The 19,146-nt window shown below is 36.7% G+C and overlaps 1 protein-coding gene across 3 annotated transcripts in view; it reads left to right on the plus strand.

The window, feature by feature from the left end:
* myo6b (myosin VIb) overlaps positions 1-19,146 on the plus strand; it is a 70,593-nt gene that overhangs the window by 5,798 nt on the left and 45,649 nt on the right. For all 3 annotated transcript variants that reach the window (XM_049463755.1, XM_022672881.2, XM_022672883.2), the window contains exons 2-10: positions 4,021-4,162; positions 9,740-9,809; positions 9,939-10,012; positions 13,690-13,819; positions 13,908-14,013; positions 14,712-14,767; positions 14,877-14,974; positions 15,474-15,638; positions 17,288-17,368. In XM_049463755.1, coding sequence (XP_049319712.1) covers positions 4,046-4,162; positions 9,740-9,809; positions 9,939-10,012; positions 13,690-13,819; positions 13,908-14,013; positions 14,712-14,767; positions 14,877-14,974; positions 15,474-15,638; positions 17,288-17,368 — 897 coding nt within the window. In that variant the 5' untranslated portion in view covers positions 4,021-4,045. The remainder of the gene's footprint in view (positions 1-4,020; positions 4,163-9,739; positions 9,810-9,938; positions 10,013-13,689; positions 13,820-13,907; positions 14,014-14,711; positions 14,768-14,876; positions 14,975-15,473; positions 15,639-17,287; positions 17,369-19,146) is intronic.

Here is a 19,146-nt window from a genome sequence, read left to right on the forward strand (position 1 = left end):
GGTGGGGGGAGCAAACGGCTTTATGTGTGTTAGAGGAAACTCCCTCCTGTCCTTTGACCCCAGGCTGTCTCCATGGGCAACTGCATTACTGTCTCCATCATTAACCATTTAGGTTGTTTTCCCACTTCCTGATGAACATTAGTCTTTGTCCATGAACCCTAATTGGACACTGGTTCTCATCTCACCTCAGTTTGGATTAGGGGATGCTTACAGGATTTATTTGCTTAAGCATAAGTAACCCATATGTGACTTCATGAGCCACTACACAAAGCCAGTGTGAGCTGTCGGAAATGACTTAGGCTGTTTAGTCATTTTAGTGCTATCTAATGATAAAGTTCTATCTATGTAATGTATTACCAATGTATCAGGGTAGCGGTGTGAGGGATACTTATTGTAAGGATGTTGCACACTGGTGGTGCTCTTGTACAAACAGACACACCCACAGATATAGTCACAGTTCGTGCTAAGAACCTAGTATTCTTTGGTTACTGCAGCGATCGAACATTCCTGGTACCTGGAATCTACTTTTTTTGGTGGAAATGTGGTGAACGTGCTAGTTCCATGCTAGTGGAAAAATGCTATTTTTGACAAAAGTTTGTGACACAGTAGGACTGTATATAAACTTTCCACAAGCTAATGTAGTAGCAGTTTGTAAAAGAGGTTATGGTGAGACATCACAGTGTCTAACTGTTTGTTTTTATTGTAATGCACAAAACATATTATACATTTAGACAATATGTATTACTTACCGCTGTTAAGTTCTGTTTACATCATTAAACACTCAATGTTGGCTGCATTTATCTGCTGTATATTAACGTTCCTTAAGTTGGGGGGGGGGGACTTCTGTGACTTATGAACCATAAAATGCATCCTATCTAAAATGCAGCCATAACTGTGAAACAAGGCTAACGTGTAAAAAATGTGGATGCAGCAAAGTCTGTCTAATGTGCAACAGTCTTTGTTCTACATTGTAAATGTTGCTTTTTAACTGTTAAATCTTTCCGATTTCGTTTCCTAGTTTAATTTTCCCTTTCTCTCTTCTTTCCTTGTCTACATTATTACTTTTATGTTTTTTAAAAGTAAAAGCATGATTTTTAAATTATACTTTTATGACATTTCATAAAATACTAAAGCACTAAAAATGAATGCAGTGGAAACACACATGACTGCAAAGAATTTGAACATGGTTGATGAGAGAAACAGGCCCAGAGCCGCAATCAGTCTATATTTGTTTTCCTTTTTAAATCTAAATGAAGCAAAGCCAGTTTCTCTATGATGCAACATGGTCCATTCTCAGCTTGGGCCAAAGACAGAACATTGCATGAGTACTTTCAGCAGTGACTAAGCATAGACACAGTGTCTGGCTTCTGGTGGAAGGGTAATCCTCTTTTGCTGGATGCTACAGTGAACTTTGAACCTTCTGTCTTGTCTGAGAGTTCTGTCAAACATGCTCTCGCACATAGGGTTAATCCTACAAACCACGTGTACTTGGCAAGCTTATTTAGTGTTACATCTGATACTTAATATATAGGTTTACTGCAGATTTCTGAGTATTTTCCCTCAACTTGCTCTTATGTTGGTGCTACTGCTTTACTTTTAGGTTTATTCAAATGTATGTAATTATATTGACCCAACATAAAGGCTATTACTACTTTTACATAGACCTTGCTGTTAGGACATGTAGGTCTCAGTATGCTGTGTTTCTTATGCCCAGTTCTGTTAAAATATGTTGTATAAACCAAGCAAGATACATTTTTATATGAGCTAAACATCAAAGCTTACACTGCATCATTGTATAATTTAACCTGCTCTTCGTTTCTGTGAACAAAAAGGTGCAGGTATGATCAAATTAATTTAAATTCTGTTTTTTTTTTAAGGGAATAAACGTACTGGTACATTTAGGTATCAAAACATCCTACAAAATTGGCTATCATACTTAAGTTTTTTATTTGTATCATGGGTCATTATTTTAATGTAAACAATGGGAACTTGTATTGTTAAGGCATAGACGATTATTTTTACTAATAGTTATCTAATTGTCTGTTGTCATAATATAAAAACCCATGATACAAAAAAATAAAATAATCCCATTAAAAATACACACACTATACATTCAAATATTTCTGGACCTTATATAATTTAGCTTTAGGTATTTTAAGTTGTACACATTGCTGACACCAATACACTCTTTCTTGCATTCATTTTGAAAACATGAATCAGGACCCCCCCCCCCCCCCCCCCCCCCCCAAACAGATTTATTTTTCTTGCCAGCCTGTTTATAATACTTTTTTTAGTTGATACATGTGTCCATTCAGGTAAACAGCATGCATTTGAGTGTTCACTTTTAAGTACTCATTAACAGCCCAACAAATGGGACAAATATGTATATTACAAATAAATGAAGAAAAAATGGAAAACTTTAATGTTGTTGAACAAATATTAACCTGCAGAGATGAGTTTGTGTACAATAATTTGACAGAAATCCCAGAAGTTGATGGAGTTTTTGATCTTCTGTCAGCCTTTTGTGTTGACCATATAGCTTATTGCACTTTTGATTACTGGCCACATGGTGGCATGATGCATTTTTTTTAACGTCATCTTAAAAGGCTGACATACATGGATAACTGGCATACATAAAAAGATAATGCCTATTAAATCTGTCCACTGTAGTCACCACCACACATGAAAGGGTTAATAATGTCATTAAAGCTGATGTCTGTAAGTTTTGAGATTTGGGGGATTTAGAGCCCTCTCTGGTGAGAAAGGGTAATTGCACTGAGCCTTCGGAAGAATCATTTTAAACTGGGTGGGTGTGATGCGGTCTTCTTTCAGAGCGGATGAATCTGATTCCAGGTTATGTTCAGTGAGAGAGGGAGAGCGCAGTCAAAATCTGTTAAGGGAAATATTCAGAGAGGATGTAAGAGAGTTTCACACACACACACACGAAAAGCGACCCGACATCCCAGTTTTTAGAATGAATATATATATATGGTTTAGCAGGGATGGTCGTTTCAGCACACTGGTACCGTTAAACACATTATTTTGTCCGTTCTCCACTAAAAAGTTCTTCTGCTATCAGTTTAAAAACAAAATAATATAGACTGCCACTTTAAGTGTAATTTCCTTTTTTTTCTTGTGTTTGTCATTTAGCAGATAATATACAATATTGTTGGACTAGTATTGTTTGCATATTATAATTAGATAATTCTGCAAAGTTTGTGGGATGTTTTGTTGCATTTCTTAAAATTAAAGTGCATTTTATTACAATTACTTTAACAATCTGAACATTTAAACAGTCACAGAAGTACCTTTGCGTTTAATCAGAACAGTGTCATTAGCTAGTCTGTAAAAAAGGAAATTTTTATGGTATTGTTTGTAAACTTTTTTTCCATTCTTAATTCTGCAAAGAGCCTATGGAGGCTCAGGCACTGGGCACAGATGCAGTTCATGCTGAGCAGACAATGAGGTTATTTAGCACACTGAGTGAAGCGGTGCCTGAAAATTTGATAATTGCACCATGAGAATCTCTGAGGACTTGGCCAGAGCTTGTAGCACCAAGGATGAATGTGGAACAAGAGAACAGTTGCCCTGGATTGAATCGGGATTGGCATTGATCAACCTGACTTTGATTGCACACCACACATCTGGGGCAGGGAGCATCTCATTCCCCTGTGTCTAATGGATTATTCCTGCAGGGGGTTGTTTAGATCTGGCAATAATGTCCCAAAATTGTGCAGCCTGTACAGTGCCACATCACGTAGAGTTTACAACACAGTGCTTTTTTTTTTTTAAATGTACAACCCTTTCGTTTGCAACATTGTTCTACCAAAACCATCTTATTGAAGATCTGTCAGTTTTTGTTTGCAGCTCAAAGAGATATTATTTTATTACTATTTCTGTATCAGTGTAATAGTATATTTGCTTATTCCTCTGGCTATGTGGATCATTTACTCCATCCTAACAATTTGCATAATACAAAATACATTCTCATTTACTGTCCTCTTTCTCTGTGGTTTGTAGAGCTGCGCTGTAGCTCAGGTGTGCAATGGATGATGGGAAGCCTGTTTGGGCGCCCCACCCGTCTGATGGGTTCCAGCTGGGCATGATAGTGGACATCGGGGCCGACACACTCACTATCGAACCACTCAATCACAGGGGCAAGGTAGGTCACTGTAAAAGATTATTCTGACTCTTCCTCTCTAAACATCTTTAATCTAATAATAGGTCTCTAAAATAAAATATAGTAAAATGTCAAATTGAGTCAAGAGACATTTCTTGTCATTTTATTTGTGAACAAGTATAGAGTGGCGCGAAATGACATTCCTCCACGTCCATAATGCTTCATAAAACAAACAGTACAATTAGGGGTGGGTTAAAAAAAATATACATATTTTTTATCTTTATTAAATGATCAGATATCATTTTTTTCTTTGTTTTAACAAGATTCATCAGCAGGACCAGAGAGCTAGTTGCAGCAAGCAGTTTTAGATGACCAGCAGTTCCATAGTTCTGTAGTTTTAGTGAGGTTAGCGACAAGGTTTAATTTTCTTTCTAAAGCCTAAGTAGTAGTTAAACAATGTCTCTTTTTTTTTTTTAATTTTTTTTAGTAAATTTATATCTGGCTCATGTTCAACGAACAAGTTATCTTTAGCATATTATAGCAATTATCATAATTAGCCCAATACAACTAGAACAGTCCAGTGAGTATTTGATATATTTGACAGACATTGAAAACTTGAAAACTTTGGACGTGGAATTTTGTGTTGATGGAGGAGAGATTTTCTTTAAAATACTCTTTATTAAGGTTATATTGTGTCTGCACACAGTGGAACAGTGCAACACAACCTCTTAAACTCTTCATGATGGTCTATTTTACCTCAAATAGGTCTTCCAGACCTCAGTTTGACCTCCACTATTCCTGGAAACATTTCTTAATAACATTATCAACTGAGAAAATGGCTACCTGAAAACACCTTGTTGTTTTATAGCCACCTCCTGCTCTGTGGGCATATATTATTTAAATGCTCAGAGTACTAGTCATGTGGTAGGAGGAGACAATAGCTGCTCAGTGTTGAGACAAGGTTTAAGATGTCAGAGTATTTATGAATTTATGAATCCCCTGATTTATGAACAGACTACAGACCTAGCTATTTGTGAAGTTATATGAGAATTCAAATATGTTCTGTGTAGTTTAATCATTAGTTTTACACACAACAAAAATAAAGCACTAATACTGCTTTACAGCAAACAAGCTGCATTTTAAAGATCAGTTGGAGAAACAATTTCAGCATTATCTGGGATGGTGTAATGAGGCCAGAACATGTTCCTGTCAAGCTTAAACTTTGTGTATTTTACACACCAAATGAGCAGTGTTTTCTTATTAAATGATGATTTACCTATGGAGACCCTTATTCACCCTCCCACCCAACACCAAGAGGGAGAATAGTGCTCCACCAGTGGAAACGCCACAACAAAACTAAGCACGCAAATATACCAAATAAACACACATATAAACATATATATAAACACACATATAAAACCCACAAAAAACCCCAAACAAAAAAATGGGATTCCTCCTCCCCCCAGCATACTCAGTGCTGCCACAATATGTTGCCACAGAACAATTATTGTTGTTTTATCGACACAGTGTAAGACATTTAATGCTATAGACGTTATTACAATGATAATACCATAGTAATACAATTTGATTTAATTTAATTGCAATTACCCATAATGATATAATAATATAATACTAATAATAGAAAGGACAAGCATGATAAAAAGCACATTTTATAGGCTGAGCTTTTTAAAAAAACACCTACTCTAGTCTGCTGTTATTGATAATAGTGTGTCTGGCTATAATATTGTTTTTCCAGTGAATAACCATATAATAATCATATTTCTCCCTTTTGGAGAAATACTGTGATTTATTTTCTTGAGTTTTTTTTATTCCTACATGTATAAAGTCATTGTTTAAGTCTGAAGCACATTTTATTTAATGTTTTTAACGTATAAAACTTTTTTTTTCTCATTTGGAAGAGTTCAGTTATTGAGCTCATGTCCATGTATAGTAATTATCAACTTGAACAGTGAACACTATTGTATAACAGACAGCTTGTGCCAGGGGTGCCCAAACGTTTGCTTGCCACCGTAGCTGCTCATGCTGAACGGTATTTATGGGGCATCATGGCTTTGTAACGACCGCAGCGCTCACTCACGCTTCTGTACATGTATGGCTTCATCGCATTTCATTTAAGGAAGTCTCCAGTTATCGAAAAGCATAATAAGTCAAATGTGCGAACTCATGTATGTAAAGCAGGCCTGTGCTGTAGAAGGGTGTCGCTTGCAGAGGTGCTTAATAAGTAATGACTCCTACCTGTCGCAGGTGTGCTGATCATGTTACGCTCAGGTCGAGTTCATTAGAAGAATAAGCCACCTGGGTTTCACACACTCCCTCAGAGAAACGGCAGATTGGGAAGGCGTGTTTCAGTGTAAAAGTCAGGGTGATCTTTTTACTGGGTAGGAAACAAATTGGCATTTTAACATTTGACTTCTCCTTTTCAGCATTTTATTTTAACTTTGATAGTTATTTAAGGTAGAGTGGTGTCTTTTAAATGATAAGTTTAAAAAGATAAATGGTTTGAATGGTGCTTTAAGCAATGCCATAGAAGAACCACTTTTATGTAGTTTTATAAGTGTCCGTTCCATACTCTCCACACTCTCATCAATAGATTCAATATTATAGAATGTTAAATAATATTTAAGTATCTGTCTTTACACCTACAAGATGAGCCAGTTAGGTAGGAGTGTTTAGAGTGGACAGTGAGTGGCCACAGTGTTTAAAAACTCCAGCAGCACCACTGTGTCTTCATTGTTCAATAAAATTCTTACTTTGTGTTCCATAAATAAAATTCTTCACTTGATGGAAAGATTCTTTGTGAATTTAAAAGATTCCCCACATTCACATATCTCTAGTACAAACACGGACCTTTATCTATCAAGAGATTTAATAGTTTCAATATTTAACATAACTGAATAGTGTTTATCTCTAACTTTGTCTATAAGATGAAACTACTGTAGGTAGGAGTGTTTAATAGCATGGACAGTGTTTAAAAACACCAGCAGCACTGCTGTGCCCGAGCCACTCATTTTTCGCTCATGTTTCGCTCAATAAATAATACAAAAAAATGTAGATTAAGTTAAAACTGCAGTCCCCAATTTTTTTTATTTGTTTCTTTTAAATTGAAAGCAGTAGTATTCTTGAGTTATTACAAAATATTGTAGTAAATGGTATCCGTGTCATGACATGACATGATGCTCTGGCCATCTGGCCACAATTTCTTATATATTCATTCTAAAAACATATAAATAGCAAAATGAACAAAATATACTTAATAATTAAATGAATTTCACAAAGCAATTTATTTCGATTAACTTTCCAGTTACTCTATGCAATTACACATTCTCACTAGAGATGTTTCTAAATGCGGTCATTTTAAAGACTATAGACAAGGCTAAACTGAACATTTAGGTTTCAAATAACACTAAGTGGTATCCATATCCAATGTGCAGTTCAGTTTTGTTACATGTGCAGATTTGTGCATAGAACCTAAGCAGAGTTGTTATTTTCTAGCATCACTCAAAGAACCATTTGTAGCATCATTTTATATTTTATTTATTATTAAGCATGACTGAGCAAATCTGGTTAATTTGTATATACAGGGTTTGTATAGTCACGAAAAACTTGGAAAGCCATGGAATTTGAAAATAGAAATTTCCAGGCCTGGATAAGTTTTGGAAAAATAAAAATACCCAGAAAGTTTTGGTAAGGTTGTGGAAATTTCAATTCACAAATGTATGTTTCCATTTATCGACTAAGAAAAGCTATTTGAGCTAACAAATACATCAGCACAGAGTTAGTTTAGTGATATAGCCCTACACAATAAGGCTTTCAGGATCTGGCACACATTTTATTATCATTAAAGATTGTGTCAACATTGCTTAAAAATGTTTTTTTTATCATTATAATTTTAGTTTATTTTTGTTTTATTGTCCATGTCTGCACTGATGATTAAAGATCGTATGGTCATGAACATTTGCCTTGAAATCATAGAAAAGTCATGAAAAATCATGGAAATTTATTGGTTAAAAATTGTATGAACCCCGTATATATATTTAATTTTTATGATTGTGAAGATGACTAGAGGAGCTGAAAACTGAATACGAAGATGAAAGAAGGTTACCTGATGTTTTTGGAAAAAGAGCAGTCAGCCGCCTCCACTCCTGACCTCTATAAATAATGTACTGTAGTGATGAATGGTCACAGGTTGCTTGTGGAACATGGCTGAGTTGCTTGGAATCTGCACTCCACATTAATTAGCTTCGCACACATTCACGCTTAGTAGGCATAGGGCTTATTATGTGGAGCAGAAACAATAGTTTTTTCCAAACAAAACAAGTTTTTCCCTTTTTTTCTTACAGATGTGTTTGTAGACAGTTGTATAAACCTGCTGTTATACAGCATTTGTTGGTTTGGTATATTAACTACAGTAGGCTATGTGGCTTACAGCTAAAGAAAGTCCAAAAGTCATCTCAGAAAATTAGAATATTATATAAGACCAGTTGGTATTTTCTGCAGTGTGGGCAGGTTCCAAGTCCTGCTGGAAAATGAAATCTGCATCTCCATAAAGCCTGGTAGATGGCTGCACGTGGATTTTATATAACACAGTGGGTAATATTCAAATCTTCTGAGATACTGACTTTTGGGTTTTCATTTGCTGTAAGTAGTGCTGGATAATATGTACAACAGTTATATCACAATATATTTCTTAATTTCAGTTGATGCGGTATAATTCCAATATCTATACGAACAGTAATAAAGCCACCACCCTTGGTGTACATACTCACTTACTCAAATACGAATACAGGAATTCATATTACATATATATTATATTGTGTAATATATTACGGTAGGTGTACCCTAGCTTGTTATAAACAAGTGGACATAAAGCATAGCACAACCACATAGCTTGAGCCAGTTAGCAGCTATGCAACCTTTACATCAACAATAAACAGAATACAAAATTAAGAAAATTATCTACATTAAGATGTAATAAAGGTCATTGTCATACTACTTTTGTTAGTGTTTGCCAATTCTCTACCAGGTGGGTTTCCTATGCTGAGAAACATTGGACATGTCTAGGTAGCTGCGCCACTAAAATAGCAATGCACCGAAGTCAGAGCGCACCTGGCTCTTTAAGGAAATGGCAACAGATACGCTGATTGGTTTATTCCTTGCTACACCCAAAATGCACCTGTGATTAATTAAGAAAATGTGTACATGCCTTTTGCACTTTTCTCGTTGTTACAATAGCAAAGACACATTGACAAGCCCTAAATGAAATAAGCTCTTAAAATGATTAAGATATTCATAAACAGAATAATCTTACTGTGCCCATACTACTTCAGTCTGTGTTACTGTGACAGGAAGTAAAATTGTGACAACTATACACACCCGAGCAAAGGCGAAACATTTTATTTAATTCACTTCTGCCTGGTAATGTGAGCATATCCAAAGTGGATACTACAGAAAGTCATATTCCTTTGGTCTTTTGAACTATATAAGTAATCTTTGTTCTGTTTATTTGTTCAGATGTCTCTAATGCTTTTGATGGTATATACAAATGTTTACAGAAATTCAAAAAAAATAATAAAAAAAAATGTTTTATTTGGGTTCCAGACATTTCTGGCTCCCATCAGCCAAGTCTTCCCAGCTGAGGATGATGTCAACAAACATGTGGAGGACAACTGTAAGATGCTTACACATTTGCTTTATTTACAAGCATTTAATAAGTACAATTTGTCATTTGAATGTGTCATGTTATGTATTCATGCCGTTAATCGTGAATATTATTTTTTTTTCTTTTTTTTTTTTTTAGGTTCTCTTATGTACTTAAATGAAGCCACGCTTCTCAACAATGTCCGTGTGCGCTACAGCAAAGACCAGATCTATGTAAGTAAGACACAGTGATTAGAGCTCCATAATATGTTACTATTTTTCAAGATGACAAAGATGTTAAACAAGTTGAACAAACAGCTGAGTACTGGTCATGTCAGCTTCACTGATCATATACAGCTTCGGGAAAAAAATCAAATAAGGGACCCTTTAAAAATGATGAGTTTCTTTAATTTTACCAAATTGAAAACCTCTGGAATATAATCAAGAGGAAGATGGATGATCACAAGCCATCAAACAAAGCTGAACTGCTTGAATTTTTGCACCAGGAGTGGCACAAAGTTATCCAAAATCAGTGTGTAAGACTGGTGGAGAAGAACATGCTAAGATGCATGAAAAAATGTGATTACAGACCAGGGTTATTCCACCAAATATTGAACTCTTGAAAACTTTATGACTGTGAACTTGTTTTCTTTGTGTTATTTCAGGTCTGAAAGCTCTGTGTCTTTTTGTTATTTCAGCCATTTCTCATTTTCTGCAAATAAATGCTTTAAATGACAATATTTTTATTTGGAATTTGAGAGAAATGTTGTCCGTAGTATATAGAATAAAAAAACAATGTTAATTTCTGTAATAACAGACTAGATCCTCCTTTCACCCTATTCTTCAATGGTCAGGACCCCACAGGCAGGCCCATCACAGAGCAGATATTATTATTATTATTATTATTATTATTATTATTATTATTTGGTTGGTGGGTAATTCTCAGCACTGCAGTGACACTGACATGGTGGTGCTGTGTTATTATGTTTGGTGCTGGTATGAGTGGATCAGACATCAGTGCTGCTGGAGTTTTTCTCAGTGTTACTGCTGTACAACAACCAAAAAATATCTTGATCAGATCTCAGTCTCTTACTTACACCAGGGGTGTCCAAACTTTTTTTGTTGGGGGCCAGAAGGAGAAATATATTTGAAGTCACGGGCCACAGACTCTGTAATAAAACAAATAATGAAATATACCACTTATAATAATAATTTTTCCTGATTACTTTCATTTACACACCATTTTACTTAACTTACTATCTTTATCTATATTTGACAGTGTTGTGTAAAATAAGTTTTTTTAAAATTGACGTTTCATTTCATGATGTCTCTTAATATTAAACTCTTAATTACAGCAACTTTTAGACTCTTTTGCCCTTTTTCTGCGCTACAACTTTACTCTGGCCGCTTTTAGATTCTTTGGCCCGTTTTTCTGTGCTACAACTGAGCACTCTCTCCGCTTTTAGACTCTTTGGCTTGTTTTTCTGCACTACAACTTCACTCTCGCCGCTTTTAGACTCTTTGGCCCGTTTCTGACACCTAGAGTTCAAACTTTGAATCTCACATTATAAAAACCTGCTTAACAGCGGGCCAACTTTCATTCTATTTCTAAAATACCTCGCGGGCCGCTCCAAAAAAGGAAATGGGCCGCAAATGGCCTGCGGGCCGTAGTTTGGACACCTCTGCTTTACACCTACAAGGTGAATCAGATAGGAGTGTCTAATAGAGTGAACAGTGTGTTTAAAAACTCCAGCAGCACTGATGTGTCTGATTCACTTATACCAGAACAACATACACACATGCACACTAACACAGCAGAATGTCAGTCTCAATGCATTGCTGAGAAAGACCCACCACCCAAACAATACAGTACATCCTGTATGGTGGTTCTAAATCTGAAAAGACTCTATTAATATATGGAGAGAAACAGATGTAGCAGTATGTGATTATAGAAGTATAAAGTGCTTCAATGTGCTAAATGGAGTTGATAAGATGTTAGGATGCTAGAATGTTGGTGCATCTGCTTTAACGTGAGCTGCATAAACATTTGCTTTGCTTAAATGGCAGCAGGACCTTCTTATTCTGGGTGAAGAAGCTTGAGAGTTCTTATGTTAAACTGCCTACTGGTGAGGGGCTGATGGGCACGTTGCTGCAGATGGGGCTGGGCTCATTAGAATAGCTTCCCAGGACCAACAGGCCTGCTGTCAGTGTGCAGTCATCAGTGTGTGCTCAGGGCCTGTCGGCGGAGTGTGTCATGTTGAGTGCTGAGGCCCTGCCCTTCTGTGGCTGCCCCATCTCAGATGACCTGGCTAATCCTGCCCAGACGCTATCGGGTTGCCCAGCACTCTTAATTAGGTCCTGCGAGGTAGTGCTAAGCAGTGCAGCGTGGCTAACCCTGCAGCCTCGGGCCCTGAACGGCAGCAGGTGGAGAAGGGGGCTCTTTGGTAAGGCTCAGCAACCACCACAGGTGTCTCTAATGGGCTTCTAAGGGAAGCTTTGCCCACGACCACTCGAGGCTTCTCTGAATACTACAGCTGCATCATTAAGACTTTAACGGGGCAGAAAATGTCTGCTAGTCATTAGAGTTTCTTCTTCACTCTCACAGTAATCGGGTCATTATACAGAAACACCCACTTTTGGAATTGCAAAATTAAATGTAAAAAAAAAAAAAATGCTTTCATAATATTTAAACATTCTTCTATACTAGGGCAGGGCATCTGTTTAAAATTTTCGATTATTTTGAATTTCGATACCGATACCTAAATGATATTTTTTCAGTTCCTTTTTACTAATTTGTAACCTAAAAACACAAAGCAATAAATCGTCTCACACAATGTACTTATTTAACAGCAGACATGAGTAATCTAATTTTCATACTTTTTGTTGGTGCCGCTCTATTATACAGTGTGAGAGAAAGTGAGACAGTGCGAGAGAGAGCTAGTAAGCGAGACAGTGTGTGTGAGAGAGAGAGAAAGCGAGTGAGCGATGGACAGTGCGAGAGAGAGAGAAAGTGAGTGAGCGAGGGACAGTGCGAGAGAGAGAGAAAGTGAGTGAGCGAGGGACAGTGCGAGAGAGAGCAAGTAAGCGAGAGACATTGCAACTGAGTGAGAGAGCGCTAGAGAGAGAGAAGGACATTGCGAGAGAGAATGAGGGAGCAAAACAGAGAGCAAGTGAGTGAAAAACAGTGTGAGAGAAAGTGTGCGCAAGAGAGAACGATAGAGAGAGACAGGGTGAGAGTGAGCGAGACAGTGCGAGAGAGAGCGAGTGAGCGAGACACAGAGAGAGTGAGCAAGAACAAGGTAGCGAGAGACAGTGCAAGAGACAAGCGAGAGAGCAAATGAGCGAGAACGAGGGAGCAAGAGAGCAAGTGAGCGAGAGACAGAGATTCATTTGCTGCTTCTGTTTCTGCATAGTTTGTGTTTGTCATCCTCTAGTCCTGAATCAATGTTTTCACGATGCTGCTCACAGGATGCTGTTGGCTGGGTATTTCTGGTTGGTGTACAGTAGTGACACTGAACTGTTTAAAAACTTCAGCAGCACTGCTGTGTCTGCTCCGCTCAAACACAACACGCACTAACACAAAACCACCATGTCAGGGTAACTGCTGTGCTGAAAATGATCCGTCACTCAAATAATATCTGCTCTTGAGGGTCTGTTGGATTCTGATCTTTAAGTAACAGGGTGAAGTATGAATATTAAAGTATGTAAAAACAGAAGTACTAAAGTCTGCCATTATAAAAACAACAAAGTGCTCCTATATGATCAGTGTAGCTAGAAAAAAAGGATAATGGATATAGAAAAAAGCTCATAGCCATAATAGTACTCTTGATTTAGGCACAAATAATGTTTATTTCCATACAAAAAACCCAACTCCAGATCTATGCAGTTCTAATTTTTCTTTCTCATCACAGACGTTTGTAGCCAACATCCTGATTGCCGTGAACCCCTACTATGACATCCCCAAGCTCTACGCTCCCGAGACTATAAAGAGCTACCAGGGTCGCTCTTTAGGAACCCTCCCTCCTCATGTTTACGCTATTGGTGAGTTCAGAAGCTCAAAGTGGACACATCCGATGTTGTAAATTCTGTTATTTTAGCTCACCCCACTTGTTGTCTTTCCACCTCTCAGCTGATAAGGCATATCGGGACATGAAGGTGCTGAAGATGAGCCAGTCCATCATTGTGTCTGGTGAATCTGGAGCTGGAAAAACAGAAAACACAAAGTTTGTCCTCAGGTCAGAATGCTCTGTTTGTCCTTGGGTTTGAAGTCACATGATGATAAGATTTTTTCTTGAAGACAAAACAAAGCTGTAGTGAGGTTATTCAGATAAATCTAGCTGACTGAGGTTTGTCATATTTGTCTGTTTCATGTAGTACAGAGTGAGAACAGCAACTTTTTAAGGAACTACAACAGTCTTTTAAAGGAGAGCTCCGGTGTGAAATGGACTTTGGGTGTATTAAAACATGATTAAAAAGTACTTACCTTTGTTGAATATCCCACCTCCGTTCTCCTGCAGCTTTCTGAGATCCAGTATTTTGTGCACTTTGCTCAAACAGGCTTTTAAAATGAGTAAAACTGGCCATGCCTTGCGCCTGCAGATAAATCGCTTTTTCTACCGTAATCCAGGCTAAAAGTAAAAGCTCAGGGCTCTCTGGATTCTACCAATGAAGTGTGGAGCATCCAAGCCTCACATCACCACATGCAATACAAGGCAGATACTTTTGGCAATATAATGTATTGTATGTAACAGATATCTGCAGCCTAATGCTCAAAGTTTTCCATTCCCCCTTAAATAATGCAGGAATTGCAGGTGTCAGACTGTAACTGGGCACTAATTTATGGTAAAATTTTTACATCATGCTGCGTGCTGATCTGACACTTTATAGCATTCAGTTCCAATGTGATAACTTTGCACTTGTGTGTGTTTTCCAGATATTTAACTACATCCTATGGGACAGGTCAGGATATTGATGAGCGAATTGTTGAAGGTATGTTTAACTGTACATAAATTAAACTTCATTCTTTCAGTTTCAAGATGCACTGCATACACTTGTACAGGTTTTCATAACTCACACGTGTCTGATTGTCTGCTGGCAGCCAATCCACTACTTGAGGCATTTGGGAATGCAAAGACCGTCAGAAACAACAACAGTAGCCGCTTTGGAAAATTTGTGGAAATTCATTTCAATGATAAGGTAAGACATATCTGATCAGCCATAATATTAGCACCACATATTATCTTCATCTGCAGTGGCACCTGTCTATGGATTGATCTGGTCAGGCAGGAAAAATGGACAAGCATAAGGGTCTGAGTCACTTTGACAATCACAAAATTGTGTTTTTATAGTATGTAGTGGTCAATTATTTATGACTAATTAATATATTTTATGCATGTAATGTCTTCTGCACAATTTTTATTATACAAGGGTATTAATGTCCGAGTGTTTGAATTACTGGTGTGCATTTCTGATTAATTTCATTTTAAATAGTGCAGAAAATGTAGGTGCCAGAATTGAACTGGATTCTATTTGAAGGTGGAATTTTAACAGAACAGAACTAACAGAACTCTACTCTCTAGACTACCATTTTCTTCTTATTTTACATGTTCTGCCTTGTGCTTCTTTTTGTTACCTAACTAAAATGTGTGAATATTACTTCTACATTTAATGAAATGTATTTGTGTGTGTCATACAGAATGCAGTGGTGGGAGGATTTGTCTCTCACTATCTGTTAGAGAAGTCTCGCATCTGCATGCAGGGCGCTGACGAGCGCAATTATCACATCTTTTATCGACTCTGTGCTGGAGCCTCTGAAGACATCAGGAACATGCTGCACCTGAACTCCCCTGACAGCTTCCGGGTCAGTTTAATACTCCTTCTCTTGAACCTCTCTGACGCTGACTCCTCCCTCTCCCTGATACCCTCTCTCTCTCTGATTGTCTCTCACTTTGACTTTCTCTCTCCAACTCTTTCGACTGTCTTTCTGATTCCTTGTCTATTTCATCTCTGTAGTCTCTCTTGTAACAAGTAAAATTGGCGCCTTCACCACCAACCAAAAAACGTCATATTTGAGATATGACTTGTAGCTTTATAAAGGTAAAATGGATGCGTTAGCGGCTCACATGTGGATCATCTATAGTGAAGTTGGAGTCTGAAGTACATGCTCAGGTCTAGGAGGAGACAAAAGACCAGGTGGTTTGCTTTTGCTGTTTTTTTGCAGCTATAGCTGCACAGCTGCACCAAGAGATGTGCGGGTGTGAGAGAGAAGCACGTAGCGCATGCGTAAAACCAAAAAAATGCATGAATTCTGATTTGATCGTGATTGAACGTATCCAATTTGAGACCACATATGAAAGTGACTCAAATATGATTTGAAAAAATTGGATTTGACACGTTCACACAGCCATGAAAAAAATCAGACCTCAGCTATATTTGATAACCTGGTAATGTGAACATAGTCTTGCTTTTTCCACTTGTCACTTGTCTCATTATGTTGGCTGGCTTGTTTTTTCCTCTATAGTGCATTTTGTCTTCAACAGTTTTGTCTTTTATCTCTCTTGCCTCTTTTGTAATCTCGTTTGGATTTCTTTCTCATCTCTTTTTTTCATTATATCTCCCTTTTCTCTTTGTTTCTCTTCCTCTAAAAACAACACATTAGGATGACCCGAGAGAGTTAAATACAAAGAATTTGTACAGGCATGCTTGAATGCTCTGTTCAGCTGGGATAATTGGACTCTTTGTTTTTCTGTATACAGTAATTAATCGGAATCTGAATACTCAGTAAACTCTGTAAATCAGAGGACAGCAATACAAGCATCCTGCATGCCTCTGCCTGCATAAACTACAACATTTATATTGGCATTTATTATATTGGGTAATTTACTTGTCCACTTGTTCTTATGAGACTTGAAAAAATAATCTGTTACAAAAATTATGATTAAAATATATATATATATAAAAAAGACGGGTACCGGAACAGAGTTTAGAAATATCTATATAGATGCAGTCAGTCAATTACCAACTTCATAAAAAGGTTAATTTAACATTTCACTTGTATAAGTTTGTTACCTTTTATGTTTTTATATGTATGTGTTTTCTGTAATGTTTTTTAGAAATATTTTAAGCTCATAAGTTACATATAATATAGTTAGTTCATTTTGTTGCATTGTTGGTTGAGGTTTTACCCACAACACTACTCCATAGTTCTTATATCATCAGATGTCCATTGTACCACTAGATGGCACATTTGCATCATTTCTGTTTTTATGGCTTAGGCTGCTGTGCTGAAACATATTCAAACAAAACCACATGATTTTGATGACATAAGTCTACTTTTCCATGTTTAATGATCTTAATCTGCTTTCATGCTCAGCTGTGTTTATTAAAATCAGAAGTAGTTATACTGTAAAATGAAGTATTTTAGAAGTTTATGTAATCAGCCAGTTTGAAAGGTGTCTTTTGAAATATTTTAAGTTTGCTGATTGAAGTCTTTGTGTGTTTTCTATGTAGTATTTGAATCGGGGCTGCACCAAATACTTTGCAAGCAAGGACTCGGACAAGCAGATCATGCAAAACAGGAAGAGTTCTGAGGTATGAAGTTTTTAATGAAATGTGATTATTGTCTAATGTCTGTAGGATTTTAGGGGTTCAACACTCGAATGCATTAGACTGTGCCCAGGACCGGCGCTGTACACAATCTTTTTTCCCATCATCACAAAACTAACCATCATGAGTCATGTTACCAGAGTCATAGTCACGTTATCAGAGATCAGGGACCAAGCTAACAATCTTATCTCTATCTCTCTCTCTCTCTCTCTCTCTCTCTCTCTCTCTCTCTATCTCTCTTTCTTTCTCTCTCTCTCTCTCTCATTCTTTGTTTTGCACAGTAGAGTATGGATGAACAGTTACTGTGCTGCTGATATCCATGATTAAACCAAACAATCATATTTAGCATTGAAAAAAGCATTTTTTTTGTTATGATTTAATTTATCCTAATGACAATAAATATCTACTCATACTAGGAAGTTGCATTGGAATACAATGCAGGGAGGAACACACGTTTTATCCTAATATAAAAATAAATCAAATAGTGTTCTTCAAACAGAATTAATAACACTAATTTACTTCCGGATTTTGATAAAGTGTGTAAACCCTGTGAAATCCCAGCAGTGTTGAGTTATGGCTAAATTTGAACCTTTCTCAGTGGGATTAGGCACTTATTGTTATTAAAGGCCATTAATATAAATCATCTTGCTTTCTCCCCACATAGATCATAATGATCTTAATTAACACTAGTCTCTGCAGGGCTTATTATTTTACCCACCCAGCTACTTTTCTGCTATTTGGGAATTTGGGATTTTAGTTTCCTGTTGTTGTCTGCATTCAGTCAGGTCCAAAAAAGTTTGTGCATTGACTATTTTTTATATTTTTTAACTGAATATTTTTTTATATATTTAAATTAATGTGTTAATGTTTATTGTTCGATACTGATTCAGACGTGTGTTGCATAGTCAAATGCTGGAAAACGCTAAAACGAATGATGGTGATGGCAAAGCCTCTCAAAAAAACAAAACAAAAAAAAAACCTCAATCCAAGCATTTGGGTTATGGATTCCATACTTTAGGCTGTCATTGGTCCAAATGATTTACAGCCAAGTATTGAAAATAATCTATTGTTAGTTTGTTTATTGCGTTTAAGCCTGAATGGGAGTAAATGGAAATTTTATCACAATATATATATATATATATTTTTAAGATATAAGTTAAACAGTGTTTTGACATGCAGACAAAATGCATCGGTGCCAGATTCTGCAGATTCTGCTATTTAAACAGATTTTTTTTCCAGTTTTGTTTATGAAATATCCAGTTGAATCAGTGTCCTTTGACATCTTTGATATGCTTAAAAAACATATTGTCAAGATAGGATATCTTTTTTTATGGGAATTGCAATGGCAGAGTAATATTTGCTATGTGCTATGCGTATGTAACTGCGTATGTCTCTTTGCTCTTTTTCAAATTAAGGACAAAAAGGTGATGTTTTTTTAATTTGTTACTTTTCCTCTCACTAGATCTGCTTACCTGTGTGTGATCCTCTTTCTTTCTGTGCATGGGTTTGTTGTGGTGGAGATGCATGCTAGAGTATATAGGTTTGCAACTCAAACACTTACTGGTACATGTGTGTGAATATCTTACATGTGTCAAATTATTTTTTGACACCATGTCAGGTGTTAGTCTGAGTGATTACTTTTTTTCAGCTTTTCTTAATATTAAGGTTTTCAGATGTATTAGTAAGAAAACTGACTAGGATGGACCATTTTAAGCTATTAATTGTTCCATAGATTTGAGTCTACTAGGATATAATTTAGATAC

The sequence above is a fragment of the Astyanax mexicanus genome, chromosome 14 (assembly GCF_023375975.1).
Source record: "Astyanax mexicanus isolate ESR-SI-001 chromosome 14, AstMex3_surface, whole genome shotgun sequence".
NCBI lineage: Eukaryota > Metazoa > Chordata > Actinopteri > Characiformes > Acestrorhamphidae > Astyanax > Astyanax mexicanus.